Consider the following 19795-nt stretch of genomic DNA (forward strand, 5'->3'; position numbering starts at 1 on the left):
ATTTGTCGGACTTTTGTCCTTTTTTCAATCTTTTTACTGTAACTATGTAGCTATTTACATAAGAGGCCACAGTACTTGAGGTCTATAGTGGTACTACAAGTGTTTTGTAAAAAGTGCCATTACATCCACTTCTTGAAATTGCACCACCAAGAAGGACAAGGTGTAAGATTATACAAACGGAGGAAGAAGCGGGTGTCTGGTAATGATCACATTTTCAAGCACTTCCCTCCAATCTGTCGCATGTGTGAAGGACGTAAAGCCAGATTGAAAGCAACAATTTTTTAATCACATGAAACCTCAAAAATTGAATGAAGTCCTGTGGGATAATCCTGTGATGCCTCCTGTTTATCAACAAGACAGTTATCTCCACTTAGAGTCACCACTTAGAATGCAGAATCCTTGAATTGAGAGGCTTTGGTTTGTAATTCTGGCAAATAGTAACGCACATAGCCTTAGATGTCAGCACTGTTCACCATTGCATGTCCCACTGGTTGGGAGATCAACAACGAGCTGGAATAAATGCAGGATGTGCATAGAGGTTAACAATATGCATTGCCAGAATTGAAGAATAGCACGTAGTGATCCATTCTGCACTGTAAGTGAAATTGGACTTCACATACTAAACCTAAAGCACCAGAGTCTACACAAAGCTTCAGAAGTGGTTTACACAACATTAGGCTATGACCTAGACGTCCATATACAGGTGTCCTGTTTACCTCATGCCACCCACTCTCAAAGGCCATTATGGTGCATAGCAAGATGGCAATGGAGGGTGTATTGGAGGTCTATCCTCTCCAGCGATGAGTCCCGCTTTCGTTTTGGATGCAATCAGAGCTAGAGATTGGTCTGGAGGTCATGTGAGCAATGCTGTGAAGATGCCATCAAGAAGGAATGTCACACTGATCCTACTCCAGGGTTTATGGTTTGTGGTGAAATAATGTATGGTAGCTAAACCTCACTAGTCTGCATTCCAGGTACACTAACAGCGTTACATTGGTTTGGTTGTGAAACTGGTGGAATGGATATGCCTTCAAAGTGTCCTAAGAGGCGTTTTCTACAAAACAAAGCCAGACCATATGTTGCAACACTGAGCTACCCGAGTTGCCTAAATGTGCTACAATGGCCTGCTGTGTCTCTGGACTTGTCTCCCATGGAGTATATCTGGGACGTCAGTGGTCGGCAATTACAAAAGGAGCTGCCAGCAGTGGATCTTGATGATTTGCCCAAGCGCATTAAGAGTGCCAGAGTAGTCCTCAGACAACCATTAATAACCTTATTGATAACAGCCAATATGTGTAAGTGTGGGGATTTCTGCATGCGGCGCTTATAACCGATACTGAATAAATTGAGATGTTTTGAAAATGTTTCAATTTTTTTCATCATTTGCGTATTAGAGACATGTCTTTATCCTGTGATTATCAACATTCTACAACTTTTGCCTCTTGCCGTTGCAGTTTCAAGGTTGAGGAGTACAGTTGTGCTCAAGAGTTTCATAACAAAGCAGAATTGTTTTTTTTGGCCTTTTTTCAGAGAATATGAATGATAACACCAAAACTTTTTCTCCACTCATGGTTAGTGGTTGTGTGAAGCCATTTATTGTCAAACTACAAGGTGGGCCATTTACTGTATATGGATACACCTAAATAAAATAGGAATGGTTGGTGATATCAAATATCTGTTTGTGGCACATTAGTATATGGGAGGGGGAAAACTTTTCAAGATGGGTGGTGACCATGGCGGCCATTTTGAAGTCGGCCATTTTGGATCCAACTTTATTTTTTTCAATGGGAAGAGGGTGACACATCAAACTGATTGAGAATTTCACAAGAAAAACAATGGTGTGCTTTGTTTTAATGTAACTTTATTCTTTCATGAGTTATTTACAAGTTTAAGACCACTTATAAAATTTGTTTAAAGTGCTGTCCATTGCATTGGATTGTCAATGCAACCCTCTTCTCTCACTCTTGACACACTGATAGCAACACCGCAGAAGAAATGCTAGCACAGGCTTCCAATATCCATTGTTTCAGATGCTGAACATCTCGTATCTTCACAGCATGGACAATTGCTTTCAGATGACCCCAAAGATGAAAGTCTAAGGGGGTCAGATCGGGCGACCTTGGTGGCCATTCAACTGGCCCACGGCGACCAATCCACTTTCCAGGAAACTGTTCATGTTCGAATGCTCGGACCTGACACCCATCATGTGGTGGTGCACCATCTTGCTGGAAAAACTCAGGGAATGTTTCATCTTCAGTGCATAAAGAGGGCAACACATCATCATGTAGCAATTTCAGATATCCAATGGCACTGAGGTTTCCATTGCCGAAGAATGGCCCAACTATCTTGGTACCCCACATACCACATCATACCATCAATTTTTGTGTTCCAACAGTCTTAGAGGGATCTATCCACTGTGGGTTAGTATCAGACCAATAGTGGTTGTTTTGTTTCTTAACTTCACCATTCACAAAAAAAGTTTGCCTCATCACTGAAGATAATGTTCTGTTCCAATTTTTGTTTTGCCCATTATGCAAATTGAGCGTGCCGATCTGGGTCATCCTTGTTGAGATGCTGCAGCAGCTGGATTTTGTAAGGGTGCCATTTGTGAGTAGCTAATATCCGCCAAAGGAATGTTCGACTGATGCACTCTCCAGTGACATGCGGCGAGTGCTATGCTGTGGGCTCTTGCTAAATGAAGCTAGGACAGCCACTGATGTTTCTTCATTAGAGACAGTTTTCTTGCATCCACATTTAATTGGCAAATCCATTACTGAACCTGTTTCACAAAATTTGACAAGCAGTTAGCTAACTGCAGCATGGGATATGGGTGGTCTCGCAGGGTGTCTTGCACTGAAATCTGCGTTCACCAGACATCAACACAATTTCTATCCACTCCTCATGTGTTAACCTCTGTGACATGTCATTTAACCTCAGTGACATGTCAATGGCTGTAAACAAAGAGAAACTTGTAAATAACTCATGAAAGAATAAAGTTACGCTAAAACCAAGCACACCATTGTTTTTCTTGTGAAATTCTCAATAAGTTTGATGTGTCACATGACCCTCTTCCCATTGAAAAAAATAAAGTTGGATCCAAAATGGCCAACTTCAAAATGGCCGCCATGGACACCACTCATCTTGAAACGTTTTCCCCCTTTCATATACTAACGTGCCACAAACAGGAAGTTGATATCACCAACCATTCCCATTATATTTAGGTGCATCCATATAAATGGCCCACCCTGTATTGTGATTTCTCTTTTTAAATCATAATGATAACCCAAAACATCTAAATGACCCTGATCAAAAGTTCACATACCCTGGTGATTTTGGCCTAATAACATGCACAGAAATTGACACAAATTAGTTTGAATGGCTACTAAAGGTAATATCATCATCTGTGACCTGTTTGCAATCAGTGTGTGTACATAAAAGCTAAGTAAATTTCTGGGATCCAGACAGACTCTTGCATCTTTCATCCAGCCACTGATGTTTCTGGATTGTGAGTTATGGTGAGAGCAAAAGAATTGTCAACGGATCTATGGGAAAAGTAGTTGAACTGTATAAAACAGGAAAGGGATACAAAAAGATATTCAAGGAATTGATAATGCCAGTCAGCAGCCTTCAAACTGTGATTAACAAATGTAAAATTAGGGGCTCTGTAAAAACAAAACCAGGGTCAGGTAGTGTTAGGGCTAGCGGAATGCACCAAGCAAATATAGATGTCTTATTGTATTTGGTGCGTTCGCAGCCCGGGGTCCACCGTGCAGGAGAACCTGCTGCTAGCAAACGGCGGAACTATATGGTAGTAAGAACTAGCTCTGTTATTTCACAGAGTGGCCATGAAAGCAAAGCACTGCGCCCTGTTAGACTTCACAGAGGCACAGGCTAACTACCCAACTGAGAGCAGTCAGTGGTCATGCATGCACACAAAACTCCTTGCCGGAGGTGCCAGCATTCTAGGGGCTTATTTCAGCCAGGTCCCTGAATACATACACACACAATCTCCTCGCCGGAGTTGCCAGCATTCTAGGGGCTAATTTTAGCCGGGTCCCTGAACACAAACTTACATGACCACACTGGCGCAAAGCATATAACATAGAAAGATACTAGCGCAAGGCGGTGCCGCCATGTGAGCCTTAAATAGTTGCAGCATGTACAGGACCTTCCTAGAAGGAACAATGAGAGGCTGTCACAGAGCCTGAGCACCTACAGGACCTTCTTGAAGGACCAATGGCTTTAGCTGCAATATCTGAACATGTGACCCTCGATATTAATTAATGAACTCCATAAAGCGCTGCACCGCTTTAAGAGAATGGGATTCCTGCCAGTCCATCACAGCCTGTAGTTTGGCAGGATCCATAGCCAATCCCTGGATGGAGATGATATAGCCTAGGAATGGTAAGGACTCCTGCTCGAACACACACTTCTCCAACTTGGCATAGAAGGAGTTTGCCCGTAGGAGGTCGAAGACTTTTCAAACATCTCTCCGGTGGGAGTCAATATCTGGAGAGTAAATGAGAATATCAACCAGATAGACTACGACTGAGGTGGTGAGCATATCCCAGATATTCATAGTGCCCATCCCTGGGGTTAAAAGCCATCTTCCATTCATCCCCCTCACGGATGCGAATCAGGTTGTAAGCACCCCGCAGATCTAATTTAGTAAATACCCTTGCTCCCAGAAGCCTATCAAAAAGTTCAGATATCAGGGGCAAAGGATACTTATTCTTAACGGTGATGGCGTTAAGACCCCTATAATCTATGCATGGACGTAGTTCCCCATTCTTCTTCTGCATGAAAAAAAACCCTGCCCCAGCAGGTGACACTGACTTCCTGATGAACCCTCTAGCCAGATTCTCTTGAATGTACTGAGACATTGCCTCCATCTCCGGGAGAGATAACGGATAGACTCGACCCCGGGGAGGCTCAGCACCAGGCAAGAGATCAATAGGACAGTCATAGGGGCGATGGGTCGGAAGGGTCTCTGCCGCCTTTTTGGAGAACACGTCCGCATAGGACCAATATTGCTTGGGGAGAGAGGATAGATCAGCGGGTACCTCTGTAGTAGCAACCTGCATGCACTCCCTCTGACACCTACCCCCACAAGATTCACCCCATCCCAGAATTCTGCCTGAGGACCGCTCGATATGAGGAGAGTGATACCGTAGCCAAGGTGTCTCCAACAGGACCTCATGAATTCCCTCAGGAATGACGAGCAGAGATATAATCTCCTGATGGGATGGTGACATGGACAGAGTAAAAGGGATTGCCTGGTGTGTTATCTGTGAGGGCAGTGTCGACCCATTCACCACTCGTACCATTACTGGTTGAGCTAGCATAACCAGGGGTATTGCGTGACGTTGGGCGAAGGCAGAAGGCAAACATCGCCGTGTCTAGTGTACCTCCACCTACTACCACTAGACACTGACGTTTCCTCGACCGCTGGGGACATCTGGTGGCAAGATGTCCTGACTGCTGGCAAACATGACAGACCTTGAGTGCATAAGCGGCCCGGGACTTAGATCCCGCTCGTGACACTTCCATGGCCTCATGTGACTCAGGAACCTGGACTGGAGATTCCAGAGGTTTGGCGAAGGTGGAAGCCAGCCGAAACCTCTGCCTACACTGGGCTCGCTCTAACCTCCGCTCGTTAAAACGGAGGTCAATACGAGTGGAGACAGCTATTAACTCCTCCAGTGTGGCAGGAATCTCCCTAGTGGCCAGAGCGTCCTTCACGTGATCAGCAAGCCCCCTCCAAAATATGGGGATAAGGGCTTTATCTGACCACTCCAGCTCAGATGCGATGGTACGGAAGTGGACGGCAAAATGGCTGACCAAGGACAAACACTGAGTTAATTCCAGCAGTTGGAGCGCAGTGTCATGGGTGACTCGAGTTCCTAAAAAGACCAGTTTCAGAGTGCTCAGGAACAGCGGAGCACTCTGCACCACATGATCGCCATACTCCCACAGCGGCATAGCCCATTCCAACGCCCTGTCCAACAGGAGAGACACAATAAATCCCACCTTTGCCCGCTCTGTGGGAAAACGTGCAGCCAGGAGCTCAAGGTAAAGAGCACTGACTCATGAATCCCCTTCAAGACTTACTATCTCCAGAAAGTTTTTCTAGCAGCGGGAGGCAAGATAAGGTCGGAACAGGGGTGGCAGTGGAAAAGGTAGCTGCAGCCACGCTAGCAGCCTGTACAGCAACTGTGGTAACATCCACAGCTGAGGTTGTGCTCTCGAGAGCCGCCAACCTACCCTCCAGCTGCTGGATATACCGCAAGGATTGCTGAATGTCCACCATTTACTAGCCAGACCCTGGCGCTAGTATTCTGTTAGGGCTAGCGGAACGCACCGAGTAAATATAGATGTTTTATTGTAATTGGTGCGTTCGCAGCCCGGGGTCCACCGTGCAGGAGAACCTGCTGCTAGCAAACGGCGGAACTATATGGTAGTATGAACTAGCTCTGTTATTTCACAGAGTAGCCGTGAAAGCAAAGCACTGCGCCCTGTTAGACTTCACAGAGGCACAGGCTAACTACCCAACTGAGAGCAGTCAGTGGTCATGCATGCACACAAAACTCCTCGCCGGAGGTGCCAGCATTCTAGGGGCTTATTTCAGCCAGGTCCCTGAACACATACACACACAATCTCCTCGCCGGAGGTGCCAGCATTCTAGGGGCTTATTTCAGCAGGGTCCCTGAACACAAACTAACATGACCACACTGGCGCAAGGCATATAACATAGAAAGATACTAGCGCAAGGCCGTGCGGCCATGCGAGCCTTAAATAGTTGCAGCATGTACAGGACCTTCCTAGAAGGACCAATGAGAGGCTGTCACAGAGCCTGAGCACCTACAGGACCTTCCTGAAGGACCAATGGCTTTAGCTGCAGTATCTGAACATGTGACCCTCGATCTCCACTGAGAGATCTTACACTGGGCATGCTCAGAACGAGAAAAGCAGGACTTAGTCCCAGAAGCGTCTGCTCGCCGCTGCCCAGCACTGACTTCAATGGCAGAAGCAGGAAAAGCAGCAGTAATTCTTTGTACAGAATTAGACTGAGTGAGACGCTGGGATGGATGTCTCCGCTGAGCGGGCTCCACTGCGGCAGGAGAAGAATGGGAGACCACAGCAGAGATAGCCCTAGATTCCCTCTGTGCAGAGGTGGGAACTCGACCTCTAACAGGTAGTCCAACAAAAAAGTCAACCACAACTGCCAGGAAAATTGTTCGGGATGCAAAGAAAAACCCACAAATAACATCAGCTGAAATAATGGACTCTGAAAACTAGTGGTGTGGCTGTTTCAAGATGACCAATAAGAAGGCACTTAAAGAAAAATGGGCTGCATGGTCGAGTTGCCAGAAGAAAGCCAATACTGCACAAATGCCACAAAGTATATTGCCAACAATACGCAAAACAGCACAGAGACAAGCCTCAAAACTTCTGGAACAAGGTAATTTGGAGTGATGAGACTAAATTGAACTTTTGGGACACAACCATAAACGTTACATTTAGAGAGAGGTCAACATGGCCTATGATGAAAGGAACACCAATCTTAATGTAAAGCACAGAGGTGGATCACTGATGTTTTGGGGATGTGTGAGCTACAAAGGCAAACTTGGTCAAAGTTGAAGTAAAGATAAATGCATGTCATCAGCAAATACTGGAGGAAAATTTTAACTCATCAGCCCAGAAGCTGCGTATGGGAAAAACTTGGACATTCCAACATGACAACGATCCAAACACAAGGCCAAGGCCACCCATCATTGGCTACAGCAGAACAAAGTTAAGGTTCTAGTGGCCATCTCAGTCTTTTGACCTCAATATCATTGAGCCACTCTGGGGAGATCTCAAGCACGCAGTTCATGCTAGACAGCCCATAATTTACAGGAACTGGAGGCTTTTTGCCAAGAATAGTGGGCAGCTTTACCATCTGAGAAAATAAAGAACCTCATCCACAACTACCACAAAAGACTTCAAGCTGACATTGATGTTAGAGGGGGCAATACACGGTATTAAGAAATGGGGCATGTGAATTTTTGATCAGGGTCATTTGAATGTTTTGGGTTGTCATTATGAAATAAAGAGAGAAAACACAATAGATTGACAATAAATGTCTTCACTCAAATGCTAACCATGAGTGGAGAAAAAATGTTGGTGTTATCATTCATATTCTCTGAAAAAAAGCCAAGAAAGCAAAAATTCTGCCAGGGTATGTAAACTTTAGAGCACAACTGTACATGTGTGCAGGGGTGTAGTTGGAAATAAGGCAAAGAAATGAGTTAGTAGACAATAATCACACATTTTTAGGTATCTGGAATAGTGCCAACAAGTCACTTTGCCATGATCAGGGTATTTAGTAGCAGGGCAGCAAACAGTATATTATCCCCAAATGAATGAAAGCCAAGGTACATCTTTGCATGACTGTTAAACCTATTCATCTGGAGTTCAGCTTTTTTTGCTCACAGACTATTTCCTAGACTAAATATAAGTGCAGTAAACTCTCAGCTGTGAAGTATTTGACTTATATTGATTTTCAACTTTCCATTCACTGGCATCAAGCAGAAATTCTTAAAATAGTAAGAAAATAAATTACAATGAAAAGCAGAGCTTTTTTTATTTTTTGGACTATAACATGCACTTTTGTCCTACAATAATTTGGAGGAAAATGGGGGTGCATCTTATAGTCAGGATGTACCTGTTGTGGATGGGGAGATGGGGATGCGGCAGCGGCGGAGAAGCAGGTCACAGCTGGCAAGAGCCGGCTACTGCAGCTAAGCCCGAAGCCCACTGCTAAAGAGAAATTAATATTCACTATTTTCTGTATGGGCCTCTCAGGGGTCTGTGTGCAGGCATCGTCCGATGGGACTACAAGTCCCATCGGGCTATGCCTGCTACAATGGCAGTGATTGACACATTAGCCAATGATGGGACAGTAGTAGTCCCATCATCCGGCTAATGTGTTAAATGTAAAATAACAAAAAACACAAACATACATGCTACATATTACATACATACAACATATATACAACATACTACATACATACTACATGCTACATACATACTGCATACAACATACTACATTCATACTACATACAACATACATACAACATACCACATACATACAACACACAGTACATACAACATACTATATACTACATACATACATACAACATACATACATGCAACATACATGCAACATACTACATACATACTACATGCATACATACATACAACATACATACAACATACCACATACATACAACATACATACTACATACATACAACATACATGCAACATACATACATACATATAACATACTACATACATACTGCATATATACTACATACATACTACATATAATACATTCATACATTACATACAATACATAAATACATACATACAGTGCATATAACATAGAGTACATACTCACCATCCCTTGTCACTTTGTTCCCCGAAGCCAGTGTCATCTGTAAAAAATATGAAAACAACAGCCAATATACTCCCTGATCCACAGAAATCCACGAGCGTCCCATGATGATCTCCCGTGGAGAACGGCAGCATCAGCTGATGCGACCGCTCTCTAGGGGCTCCAGGAATACAATGACGGGTGGATGGTATCCTTCCACACTGTATTCTTCCGCCACTGTACAAAAAATAGTCCCTAGTCTCACTTTTGGCATTGCAGTGTGAGAAATTTTCCCATACAACATACATACAACATACTACCTACATACATACATACTACATACATACTACATACAATACAATCATACATTATATACAATACATACATTTAGACATACAGTACATATAACATAGAGTACATACTCACCATCACTTGTCACTTTGATCCCCGAAGCGAGTGTCACCTGTAAAAAATATTAAAATAACAAACAAACAACATACTCCCTGATCCGCAAAAATCCACGAGTGTGCCCCGACGATCTCCTGTGGAGAGCAGCAGCATCAGCTGATGCGACCGCTCTCTAGGGGCTCAAGAAATACAATGATGGGAGGAAGGTATCCTTCCGCACTGTATTACTCCGCCACTGTAAAAAATAGTCCCTAGTCTCACTTTTGGCACTGCTGTGTGAGAACGTTCCCACACAGCAAATGCCATAAAGTGAGACTCTGAACTATAGTAACCTCTCAGTGATGCACTGCAGGAGCCATGGTCTCCTGTCAGTGTGTCACTGAAGATCCTATAGAGCAGTGACATCACCCGATGTCACTGTTATATAGGGGAGATCATCATGGGACACTCGTTACTTATTGGACTACGGCGGACGGTTTATTATTTTATGTTTTTTGCAGGCACTGAAGTATGTTGGTAAGTATGGTTACATGAAGAATATTAAAATACTTTTTTCCTAATGTGTGTGTGTTTTATTAACCATTTACTAGTATTGGATTAATAATGGATAGGCGTCTTATTGCCAGAGGGGAAAAGCCGACGGCCGGGGGCCAATATTTGTAGCCTGCTATGAATATCAGCCCGCAGCTGTCTGCGTAGCCTTTACTGGCTATTAAAATAGGGGGACCCCCCAAAAAAATGACGTGGGGTCCCCTATATTTTATAGTCAGAAAGGCTATGCAAACAGCTGCGGGCTGATATTCATAGCCTAGAGAGGGGCTATGGATATTGGCCCCCCGTCTACAAATACCAGTCTGCAGCCGCCCAGAAATGGCGCATCTGTAAGATGCGCCAATTCCGGCAGTTAGCCTCTCTCTTCCCACTCCCATGTAGCGGTGGGATATGGGGTAATAAGGGAGTTAATGTCACCATGCTATTGTAAATGGTTAATAAAACACACACACATTAGGAAACAAGTATTTTAATATTCTTCATTTAACCATACTTACCATACTTCAGCGCCTGCAAAAAACGTAAAATAATAAACCGTATACTACCTGTCTGCCGTAGTCCAATTAGTAATGAGTGTCCCAGGACGATCTCCCCTATAGAACAGTGACATCGGGTGATGTCACTGCTCTATAGGACCTTCAATGACACACTGACAGGAGACAATGGCTCCTGCAGTGCATCACTGAGAGGTTACTATAGTTTAGAATCTCACTTTATGGCATTTGCTGCGTGGGAAAATTTCTCACACAGCAATGCCAAAATTGAGACTAGGGACTATTTTTTTACAGCGGCGGAGGAATACAGTGAGGAAGGATACCTTCCTCCCATCATTGTATTCCTGGAACCCCTAGTGAGCTGTCGCATCAGCTGATGCTGCCGTTCTCCACCGGAGATCGTCATGGGACACTCATGAATTTCTGCGGATCAGGGAGTATATTGGTTGTTTGTTATTTTCATATTTTTTTTACAGATGACACTGACTTCGGGGAACAAAGTGACAAGTGATGGTGAGTATGTACTCTGTTATATGTACTGTATATCTATATCTATGTATTGTATGTAATGTATGAATGTATTGTATGTAGTATGTATGTTGTATGTATGTTGTATATATGTAGTATGTATGTGTGTAGTATGTATGTAGTATGTCTGTATGTATGTAGTATGTATGCAGTATGTATGTATGTATGTTGTATGTATGTAGTATGTATGTAGTATGTTGTATGTATGTAGGTAGTATGCATGTAGTATGTATGTAGTATGTTGCATGTATGCAGTATGTTTTATGTTTGTTGTAAGCATGTATGTATGGTGTATGCATGTTGTATGTATGTAGTATGTATGTTGTATGTATGTGGCATGTTGCATGTGTGTATGTAGTATGTTGTATGTATGTAGTATATAGTATGTTGTATGTATGTTGTATGTATGTAGTATGTTGTATGTATGTATGCAGTATGTATGTAGTACCGTATGTTGTATGTAGTATGCATGTAGTATGTTGTATGTATGTTGTATGTATGTATGTATGTATCTAGTATATAGTATGTTGTATGTAAGTTGTATGTATGTGGTATGTTGTATGTATGTTGTATGTACAGTGTATGTAGTATGTATGTAGTATGTTGTATGCATGTAGTATGTTGTATGTATGTTGTATGTATATTGTATGTATGTAGTATGTTGTATGTATGTTGTATGTATGTATGTTTTATGTATGTATGTAGTATATAGTATGTTGTATGTCAGTTGTATGTATGTGGTATGTTGTATGTATGTTGTATGTATAGTGTGTATGTAGTATGTATGCAGTATGCTGTATGTATGTTGTATGTATGTATGTTGTATGTATGTAGTATGTTGTATGTATGTTGTATGTAGTATGCATGTCTGTGTTTTCTTACATTCAACACATTAGCAAGATGATGGGACTACTACTGTCCCATCATTGGCTAATGTGTCAATTACTGCCATTGTAGCAGGCATAGCCCGATGGGACTTGTAGTCCCATCGGACAATGCCTGCACACAAACACAAAGACCCCCTGGCAGGCCACACAGACCCCCGAGAGGCCCGTACAGACCCCCGGCAGGCCACACAGACCCCCGAGAGGCCTGTACAGAACCCCGGTAGGCCGCACAGACCCCCGGTAGGCCCAGACAGACCCCCGGCAGGCTGCACAGACTCCTAGCAGGCTGCACAGACCCCCGAGAGGCCTGTACAGACCCCCGGCAGGCCGCACAGACCCACGGCAGGCCCGCACAGACCCCCCACGGTCACACACAGACTGCGCCCGCACACACAGACATGCAGTCTCCGCCCACGCACCGCTCACACTCCATTATAGTGTATCATTGCACTATAGGGACTTCCGATTCCGGTATCCGATATCTTAAAAGTATCGGAACTCAGTATCGGAAATCCGATACAGCGAATATCAGCCGATACCCGATATTTGCAGTATCGCAATGCTCAACACTAGTCATCTGATGTTGTGGTGAGTGACTCATGAATTTGAGTAAACTTCTCAAGTTTCTATCTTATTCATACACTTTGTTTCTCTTTTCTTGCGCCATCGAAGAGCAAAATCTATACTATATGGCAGGCTGATAGGCCTTGCGTCAGTATATGTCAGCTAGGGTAAATTTGCTCACAAGACTTAGTACATTTTAAACATTTCAGTTTGAAGAAACACACAAAGTTTTGTTTTATCAATTATATCTATAATTAAAGGGGTTGTCCAAAACTTTATATTGATGGTCTCTCCTTAGGGTAGGTCATCAAAATCTGATCTGTGGGTGTGTGACATCCGCCCTCCCATTGATCAGCTGTTTCTGATGGCAGCAGTGGTTGGCTGTGCTGAGTTGAGGAGCTGAGCTGGACAGCATATGGTTGTGATTTGATGTAAAATGCCGCGCTACCAGAGCCTAAGAACCGATGAATGGCTGCCTAAAACGAATAGATAAATAAAATAGAATAGCTGGATGAATGAATATATAAATAACTAACTAAATCTCACACCCGTTGGATGTGATATGAATACCCCCTAAGAATAAAAATAAAAATAGTTGGCGCACATATAATACTAAATAATGCGCTGCCTATCCAGCGCGCACAAACAGCATAATGCAAAATGCACAAATATAGTGCACAGTGAGTGCCTGGAACAGAGTGCCGCCCTTCACCGATATCTCCGGTGAAGGTGGAAGAAAGGTGGCTTGCAGGGGTCTGTAATAGGGTAGGAGCAAGTCGGCTTGTGTTGCCCGCGTTTGGTGAAAGTTGCTGCTGCACAGTGCAGAGCCAGGGAACGTCCCGGCCGGAGGCGTCCCTGGTTACACTGGAAAAAGATGGCCGACGCTGTCAAAACTGCTGGGAAAAAAGACTAACCAACGCGTTTCGGAGTGTAGCGCACTGATGAAGGAGTGCAGCAGCACTCACTGTGGACATTGTATGCAGACAGCAGCAGCTGGTGTGAGCCTGTTTTTCCCCCACTAGCTTCTACAAGCCACCCTGCCTCAACACTCACGGGCATCGCTCTATTTCAACCACGGACGGCTTCAAATACATTTAGGTTGGCGGGCACCCCATGCGGTAAGATACCTACCTATTACAGCTATAAGCACGCAGTTACTATACATCAAATCACTGTGGTCACTATATTTGTGCATTTTGCATTATGCTGTTTGTGCGCGCTGGATAGGCAGCGCATTATTTAGTATTATATGTGCGCCAACTATTTTTATTTTTATTCTTAGGGGGTATTCATATCACATCCAACGGGTGTGAGATTTAGTTAGTTATTTATATATTCATTCATCCAGCTATTCTATTTTATTTATCTATTCGTTTTAGGCAGCCATTCATCGGTTCTTAGGCTCTGGTAGCGCGGCATTTTACATCAAATCAGTTTACCCTCATTTTGGCAGAACAGGCACAGGACTGCCTAAATACCTGCAGCACCTGAGCCCCCCCCCTTCTTATAGTATAGCGCCAGTGCGTTCCATTTTTGCTTAGCATATGGTTGTGGCCAAAAGTATTGACACCCCTGCAATTCTGTCAGATAATACTCAGTTTCTTCCTGAAAATGATTGCAAACACAAATTCTTTGTTATTATTACCTTCATTTAATTTGTCTTACATGAAAAAACACAAAAAAGATTGTCCTAAAGCCAAAATGGATATAATTCCACACCAAACATAAAAAGGGGGTGGAAAAAAGTATTGGCACTGTTCGAAAAATCATGTGATGCTTCTCTAATTTTTGTAATTAACAGCACCTGTAACTTACCTGTGGCACCTAACAGGTGTTGGCAATAACTAAATCACACTTGCAGCCAGTTGACATGGATTAAAGCTGACTCAACCTCTGTCCTGTGTCCTTGTGTGTACCACATTGAGCATGGAGAAACGAAAGAAGACCAAAGAACTGTCTTAGGACTTGAGAAACAAGTCCATCTCCAAAGACCTGAATGTTCCTGTGTCTACCGTGTGCAGTGTCATCAAGAAGTTTAAAGCCTATCGCACTGTGGCTAACCTCCCTAGATGTGGACGGAACAAGAAAAATTGACAAGAGATTTCAATGCAAGATTGTGCGGATGTTGGATAAAGAACCTTGACTAACATCCAAACAAGTTCAAGCTGCCCTGCAGTCCGAGGGTGCAACAGTGTCAACCCGTACTATCCGTCGGCGTTTGAATGAAAAGGGACTGTATGGTAGGAGACCCAGGAAGACCCCACTTCTTATCCCGAGACATAAAAAAGCCGGGCTGGAGTTTGCCAAAACTTACCTGAAAAAGTTTAAAATGTTTTGGAAGAATGTTCTCTGGTCAGATGAGAGAAAAGTAGAGCTTTTTGGGCAAAGGCATCAACATAGAGTTTACAGGAGAAAAAATGAGGCATTCAAAGAAAAGAACACGGTCCTTACAGTCAAACATGGCGGAGGTTCCCTGATGTTTTGGGGTTGCTTTGCTGCCTCTGGCACTGGACTGCTTGACCGTGTGCATGGCATTATGAAGTCTGAAGACTACCAACAAATTTTGCAGCATAATGTAGGGCCCAGTGTGAGAAAGCTGGGTCTCCCTCAGTGGTCATGGGTCTTCCAGCAGGACAATAACCCAAAACACACTTCAAAAAGCACTAGAAAATGGTTTGAGACAAAGCACTGGAGTCTTCTAAGGTGGCCAGCAATGAGTCCAGACCTGAATCCCATAGAACACCTGTGGAGAGATCTAAAAATGGCAGTTTGGAGAAGGCACCCTTCAAATATCAGGGACCTGGAGCAGTTTGCCAAAGAAGAATGGTCTAAAATTCCAGCAGAGCATTGTACGAAACTCATTGATGGTTACAGGAAGCGGTTGGTCGCAGTTATTTTGGCTAAAGGTTGTGCAACCAAGTATTAGGCTGAGGCTGCCAATACTTTTGTCTGGCCCGTTTTTGGAGTTTTGTGTGAAATGATCAATGTTTTGCTTTTTGCTTCATTCTCTTTTGTGTTTTTTCATTTAAGACAAATTAAATGAAGATAATAATACCAAAGAATTTGTGATTGCAATCATTTTCAGGAAGAAACCGAGTATTATCTGACAGAATTGCAGGGGTGTCAATACTTTTGGCCACAATTTTAGTTCCATCAAATGAATATTGGCTGAGGCTGGGTACTGCATATACACACCCTATGCAAATCAATAGGAGGCAAATGTGCAGCACATGACCACAGCCACTGTGCAGCTGACAGAGCCATGGTATGCAGCTTCACAACTCAGCAAATCCGGTCACCAAGAATAGCTGATCGGCAGAGTGTCGGGTGTTGCACCCCCACTGATCAGATATTGATGACCTATCCTAAGGATAGGCCACCAATATAGTAGTTACAGACAACCCCTTTAAGGTCATGGGCTCTATTGAAAGACCACATTCATGAATCTAGAAAAGATATTTTCTAATATAAACCACCACTGACTAGTTACCACCAGTGTCATCTAAGGCAACTAAGTTGCTTATCGTTTTTACAAAGGTTATTATTATTATTATTTATTGTTATAGCGCCAATTATTCCATGGCGCTTTACATGTGAGGAGGAGTATACATAAAAAAAACAAGTACAATAATCTTAAACAATACAAGTCATAACTGGTACAGGAGGAGTGAGGACCCTGCCCGCTAAGGCTCACAATCTACAAGGGATGGGTGAGAATACAGTAGGTGAGGATAGAGCTGGTCATGCAGTGGTTTGGTCGATCGGTGGTTACTGAAGGTTGTAGGCAGGCTTGTCGGAAGAGGTGGGTTTTCAGTTTCTTTTTGAAGATTTCGATGGTAGGCAAGAGTCTGATGTGTTGTGGTAGAGGGTTCCAGAGTAGGGGTGATACGCGAGAGAAATCTTGTATACGATTGTGGGAAGAGGAGATAAAAGGGGAGTAGAGAAGGAGGTCTTGTGAGGATCGAAGGTTGAGTGTAGGTAAGTACCGGGAGATGAGGTCACAGATGTATGGAGGAGATAGGTTGTGGATGGCTTTGTATGTCATGGTTAGGGTTTTGTACTGTAGTCTCTGGGCAATGGGGAGCCAGTGAAGGGTTTGACAGAGATGAGAGTCCGGGGAATAGCGGGAAGACAGGTGGATTAGTCGGGCAGCAGAGTTTAGAATAGATTGGAGGGGTGCAAGTGTGTTCAAGGGGAGGCCACAGAGCAGGAGGTTGCAGTAGTCAAGGCGAGAGATGATGAGGGCATGGACTAGGGTTTTTGCAGATTCTTGGTTGAAGAATGAATGGATTTGTGAAATATTTTTGAGTTGGAGTCGGCAGGAAGTGGAAAGGGCTTGGATATGTGGTTTGAAGGAGAGATCAGCATCAAGGATTACCCCGATGCAGCGAGCTTGTGGGACTGGGGAGAGTGGGCAGCCATTTACTGTAATGGTTTGGTTCGTTGGGGGGGTCGGTGAGATGGGGGAAAGATGATGAATTCTGTTTTGTCCATGTTAAGTTTGAGAAATCTAGCGGAGAAGAAGGATGAAATAGTGGACAGACATTGAGGGATTCTGGTTAGTAGGGAGGTGATATCTGGTCCAGAGATGTAGATCTGTGTGTCATCAGCATAGAGGTGATACTGAAAACCATGAGATTCTATGAGCTGTCCCAGGCCAAAAGGTGTAAATGGAGAAGAGCAGGGGCCCAAGGACTGAACCTTGTAGGACTCCGACAGATAGGGAGCGAGGTGAGGAGGTGGTGTGTGAGTGGGAGACGCTGAATGTCCGGTCTGTTAGGTATGTTGAGATCCAGGATAGGGCCAAGTCTGTGATGCCAAGGGATGAGAGGGTCTGTAATAATAGGGAATGGTCCACTGTGTCAAAGGCAGCCGACAGGTCGAGGAGGAGGAGAACAGATTAGTGTCGCTTGCTCTTGGCAGTTAAGAGGTCATTGGTGACCTTAGTTAGGGCAGTTTCAGTGGAATGGTGTGACCGGAAGCCAGATTGTAAGCGGTCAAAAAAGGAGCAAGAAGAGAGATGGGAGGACAGTTCAAGGTAAACGTGTTGTTCCAGTAGTTTGGAGGCATAGGGGAGAAGTGATATAGGGCGATAGCTAGATACAGAGGATGGGTCAAGAGAGGGCTTTTTGAGGATAGGCGTGATGGAGGCATGTTTAAAGCTTGAAGGGAAAACACCAGTTGATAGTGATAGGTTGAAGAGATGGGTTAGGATTGGGATGAAGACTGTGGTGAGGTTTGGGATGAGGTGGGATAGGAGCGGGTCAAGTGCACAGGTGGTGAGATGCGATCTTGAGAGTAGAGTGGAGAGTTGATCTTCTGTAAAGGCGGAGAAGTTGGTTTTGGAGGTGGAGGGCTGGGAAGTCGGGAGGAAGGGCTCTGGGGATTGTTGACCAAAACTGTCTCTGATGCTATCAATCTTCTGCTTGAAAAATGAGGCAAGGTCTTCAGCGGAGATAAGTGGGGAGGGAGGAGGTGCTGGGGGACGGAGGAGAGAATTGAAGGTGTTGAATAACTGTTTAGGGTTGTAATGTGCACTCCTGCATTCACACTTAGACAAGGATTTGTTGCTCTTATTCGTATTTTAACGGAGAAATAAAGATTTGAAGTTTTATGGAGCTGGAACGCTTTCTTCTGTATCTTGTTTATCTGTGGCTAGTGTGGTCTTGAAAGTAGTGAGGGACTGAATGCGATGAAGTGCTCGTTGGAGTGGGATCTTTTCCATCTGCGCTTGGCAGCCCTGGAAGCTCGCCTCAGTTCTTTGGTCAGGCTGGTGTGCCAGCTGTCTGTTGATTTTGCGAGCTTTGGTATGTGTTAGAGGGGCAGCAGATTCCAAAGCTACAGCTATTATGGTGTTATATAGAGCGGCAGCGTCGTCCGCATTGTGTATGGAACTTATGTATGTGAGAGGGAGGAGGGATTCAAAGAATGAATGTAGGTCAAGATGTTTAAGATTTCTGCGAGGGTGTGAAAGTTTGTGGGGTGGGGATTGTAGACATGGAGTGGAGAGAGATGAGAATGTGAGAAGGTTGTGGTCAGAGAGTGGAAGAAGTGAGTTAGAGAGGTTAGATAGGGAGCAGAGGCGGGTGAAGATGAGGTCCAGTGTGTGACCATCTTTGGCTCATGTATATGGATCACTGGAAGTCACAGGAGGTCCCTTCCCTTGATATGTGGCGTCCAAGCCAAATAAGTCCTGACTTATACCTAGGTTTCGATGTCAGTTTTTTTGATTAACCCCACTTTTTTTACATCAATTGTTGAGAACACAGATAAGATAATATTGTATTTTATAAAAAGAAATATTTGTATCTTATATAAGACCCCAGCATAACATTATACTATATCTCCACGCACCCATAAAATATACATTATTTTTCATCTTACCTTTTCCTATGAGTATATCTGTGAACAGTATATGAACTTTTCCTTGCATTTTTTCTATATCACAAAGTGATTTTGTGATGATCTCCAAGTCCTTAAATAAGGGGTCATTTTGAAGGATTTTATTGGCATTGAGCAATTGGGCGAGACTTGTACGGCAGTGGTCATATAGCCAATCTACCACCTGTAACTGAGCCTCTGACTTCAAAGACCGGATCTCCTGGACAACGTAACTTGCGTCTGCTCTGAAGGCCAGCACCGTGTCACACACCGCTTCCTTTGTGATTAAAAGGGGAAAAAAGAAAATAATTACTTATGTCCAACAAAGACATTACAGTCAAGTCATTAATATCCACCAGTAATTAACCTCTGGACATGGAAAGCTTAGAGCAAAATAAATTATGTATTGTTAGCATGGGTAAATAGTTGGGAAGTTGCCCGACTTTTTATAACTGTAATTAACTTTTTCATCATCTGAAAGGGAATGTGAAAGTGAATCCTGCCGGATTTAGCAATTAATTCCCAAGACCATCAAGCTGGCCATACACAACAGATAGCTGGC

The 19795-nt window shown here is 43.7% G+C and overlaps 1 protein-coding gene across 1 annotated transcript in view; it reads right to left on the bottom strand.

The window, feature by feature from the left end:
* Positions 1 to 19795, bottom strand: part of TTC34 (tetratricopeptide repeat domain 34) — a 200018-nt gene that overhangs the window by 79487 nt on the left and 100736 nt on the right. The window contains exon 5 of the mRNA XM_069741241.1: positions 19237 to 19510. Within this exon, the coding sequence (XP_069597342.1) occupies positions 19237 to 19510 (274 nt within the window). The remainder of the gene's footprint in view (positions 1 to 19236; positions 19511 to 19795) is intronic.

The sequence above is a fragment of the Ranitomeya imitator genome, chromosome 10 (genome assembly GCF_032444005.1).
Source record: "Ranitomeya imitator isolate aRanImi1 chromosome 10, aRanImi1.pri, whole genome shotgun sequence".
Taxonomy (NCBI): Eukaryota; Metazoa; Chordata; class Amphibia; order Anura; family Dendrobatidae; genus Ranitomeya; species Ranitomeya imitator.